General features: G+C 41.0%; 1 protein-coding gene across 1 annotated transcript in view; it reads left to right on the top strand.

Annotated features, from left to right (window-relative positions):
* The window catches only part of LOC126514131 (olfactory receptor 1468-like), a 5,649-nt gene extending 5,033 nt beyond the window's left edge, over positions 1-616 (top strand). The window contains exon 2 of the mRNA XM_050162876.1: positions 3-616. Coding sequence (XP_050018833.1) covers positions 3-616 — 614 coding nt within the window. The remainder of the gene's footprint in view (positions 1-2) is intronic.
* Positions 617-3,667: the final 3,051 nt, after the last annotated feature.

The raw sequence follows: 3,667 nt of genomic DNA, 5'->3' as shown, positions 1-3,667 counted from the left end.
AGACCTTGAGAGCTTCCTCCTAGTGGCCATGGCCTATGACCGCTATGTGGCCATCTGCTTCCCCCTTCATTACACCAGCATCATGAGTCCTAAGGTATGTGTGAGCCTGGTGGTGCTGTCCTGGGTGCTGACCACCTTCCATGCCATGCTGCACACCCTGCTCATGGCCAGATTGTCATTCTGTGAGGACAATGTGATTCCTCACTTTTTCTGTGACATGTCTGCTCTGCTGAAGCTGTCCTGCTCTGATACCCATGTAAATGAGTTAGTGATATTTATAACTGGAGGCGTCATTCTTGTCATTCCATTTGTGCTCATCATTGTGTCCTATGCACGAATTGTCGCCTCTATTCTCAAGGTTCCTTCTGCCCGAGGTATCCGCAAAGCCTTCTCCACCTGTGGCTCCCACCTGTCTGTGGTCTCACTGTTTTATGGGACAGTCATTGGTCTGTACTTATGTCCATCAGCCAATAATTCTACTGTGAAGGAGACAGTCATGGGTATGATGTATACAGTGGTGACCCCCATGCTGAACCCCTTCATCTACAGCCTGAGGAACAGAGACATGAAGGGAGCTCTTGTCAGAGTATTTTGTAAGAAGAAAATGATGGTATGATGCACATGATGGTAATGATTGAGATTATTTATGTAGTAGACAATCAATATCAATATTATTATTATATTCCCATCCCTCCAGATCACCAGCACCTATTTTATGTATTAGATAACTGATATCAATATTATTATTATCTGAATTATGTTATTCAACTCTTTTTCATTAGGGAAATTTTTATAATATTATATAATTGTTCAGTAATTAAAAGAGTAGAAGTAGAAATATGCAGTTGGTTGAGAAAGGAAACAAGTGATCCTCCTGTATCTACACCACATGGTGCTGGAGTTAGGCAGGTGCATGGCCATGCCTTTTTATGTTAGTGTTGGGAATCTAAATTCAGGTCCGATCCTCACGCACTAAGCACTTCTAACTATTGAACTATATTTCCAGTTCTACACTTACCACTTCCTAATGGTGAAACCTTCAAAACCATCTGTTTTTGGATTTTGTGATAGTTTGAATATAATTGGCCCCCACAATCTCATTGAGATTGGCACAACTAGGAGGTGTGGCTTTGTTGGAGTGGGTATGTCCTTGCTGGAGGAAGTGTCACTGTAGGTACAGGCTTTGAGGTTTCCTGTGTTCAGATACTGCCCAGTATCTCATCTGACTTCCTGTTGCTTATAAGATGTAGGATTCATAGCTACCTCTCCATTACCATGTTTGCCTGCATCCTGCCATGCTCCCCACCATGAAGATAATGGACTGAAGTTCTTAAAGTATATGTGAACCACCCCAATTAAATGTTTTCTTTGTAAGAGTTGCCATGGCCCAGAGGCAGAGATCCACAGTGGAGCACTGGGCTGAGCTCCCAAAGTCCAGTCAAAGAGTGGGAAGAGTGGGAATACCAGCAAAGAACTCAAGACCATGATGGGGACACCCACTAAAATAGCTTACCTGAGGTAATAAGAGCCCACCAACTTTGGCCTGACAGCAAGGGAACCAGCATAGGACCAAACCAGGCCCTCTGAATATGGGTAACAGTTGTATGGCTAGGGAAGACTGGGGCCACTGGTACTGAGACCAGGATTTATCCTTACTGCTTTTTGGAACCCAGTCTCTTTGGAGGGATACCTTTCTCAGCCTAGATATTGTGGGGAGGCCTTGGTCCTGCCTCAAAGCAATGTTCTAGACTTTGTTGACTTCACATGGGAAGCTCTTTGAGGAGTGGATGGAGGGGTGGGATGGGAGAAAAGGTAGTGGGAGTGGGACGAGGGGAAGGAATGGGAACTGGGATTGATATGTAAAAGGAGAAATAATAATAAAATGATACAAAGATAATAAAAATAAAAAGACAGTTTAAAAAAAATAAGAGTTACTGTAGTCATGGTACCTCTTCATAGCGATAGAAACCCTAATAGAGAAATATATCATACATTCTGGTTATAGGCTACTGATGATTCAACAGTATAGTGATGTTACTCCTATATAATTACAATGTAGAGGCCATTGATCAAGCTCATCATCATCTTGAAGTATACTGGTGCTGCCATGAGCAAATGAGTCTCATTGTCATGAAAAGTCCTAATTTCTTAAACATTTTAAATGCCATATTCTCTTAGTCTTTGAAAGAATTGAAGAATACCTATCCATATATCTTTATATATCTAGAAAACCTAACTAATATGACTACAAGCTTGACTATTACAGATGACTATCTATTAACCTTTACTTATTAATTATACATGGCATTTTAAGTGAGCTTAATGCACAATATCTTAGTCAAGAGCAGAATAATTTGGTATATATACACCGAAATATATTTGTATCAATAAACCAAGATCCATATCAATGCAAACTATCCATCTCTATAGCATATCCCCCTTTAAATGTAAACAAACATTTTTAAAGAATATTTGGGAATTTGGGCATAGTTCTCTCCAAATTACTTCCTGCTTTTTGTTGGGTGAAGTAATTTTGGGTGTTCATGGCAACCGTTCGGGGTTACTTGGTTTATCAAACCACATTAGTCTGGAAGGAATCCACAGGTTTTTATCCTCTGTGGAGACAAAAGAAAAACCTCTTTTCCAAAGCAACATATCCTTAGACCCAAATTTTGAAGTTAAGATACCTTTATGTTAGTTTAATGTAGCAGCCCCCAGAATCAAATGTCTCCCTGCAGTGAAAAAATTCATAGAAAACACAATAATATACATAATTCAGACTCTCTGTGTACATTCCATCTTTACATGGCTGATTTTTCTTACTCTATTACTTTTTCTACAAGTTTAATATTTATTTTATTATCTTTACTCCTTTAATCTATGACTGTCTGTACTCTTATAACTGTCTATACTCTTTCTCTCTCTCTCTCTCTTAAGCCTATGTACATTTATCCAACACTGTGACACACTTACAGGTCTTTTCCATTTGAATTTCTTTATTGTGTGCATATCTGTAATTGTTTTCTGACCAGGAGAGCATCCCCCCCTCCCCAAATGCTAAGCAGGCATGGCTAGGACCAGCCCTGTCACTCTGACTATTGGCTCTGCCCAGTCCAACATGGTGGACACATATTTACTGCCTCTGAGACTGTCAGTTGGGAGCCATCCTCACCACCTCAACTCTGGGTAGCACTGTGTAGCATACAAACCATTCCATTTTTTTTCTGAGTAAAAGCTAAATATGCTGTGCAGTGCCCTGCATGACCTGAAATACTTCTGTGTATGGCCACAGGAATCCATCATGCTCTCCTGCCTGTGCACTCCTAGCAGATCCCATCCCACCACCTGCCCAGGTGGGGAGTGCTGTGCTGTCTCAGCTGCTTTTCTCCCAATCCTGAGTGGTTACATAAGAACCTGGACCCAAAGTGTGTGGTGGGCATCAGTCCCAAATGTTTGGGCACCAATCTGTAGGCGGAGGCTGCTTGGTTGTTCCTGACCACCCAGACCTGAAATAATTACACAGAAACTATATTAATTAAAGCACTTCTTGGTCAGTCATTTAAATGTATTGCTTGCTAACTCTTATATCTTAAATTAACCCATCTCTATTAGTCTGTGCATCACCACGTGGTTGTGGCATATTGGTAAGGTTCCACCTGGCGTCTGA

This window comes from Alexandromys fortis, unplaced genomic scaffold (genome assembly GCF_014885135.2).
Source record: "Alexandromys fortis isolate MF-2015 unplaced genomic scaffold, M_Fortis_MF-2015_v1.1 scaffold_84, whole genome shotgun sequence".
NCBI lineage: Eukaryota > Metazoa > Chordata > Mammalia > Rodentia > Cricetidae > Alexandromys > Alexandromys fortis.
This window is presented reverse-complemented; position numbering and strand designations above follow the sequence as displayed.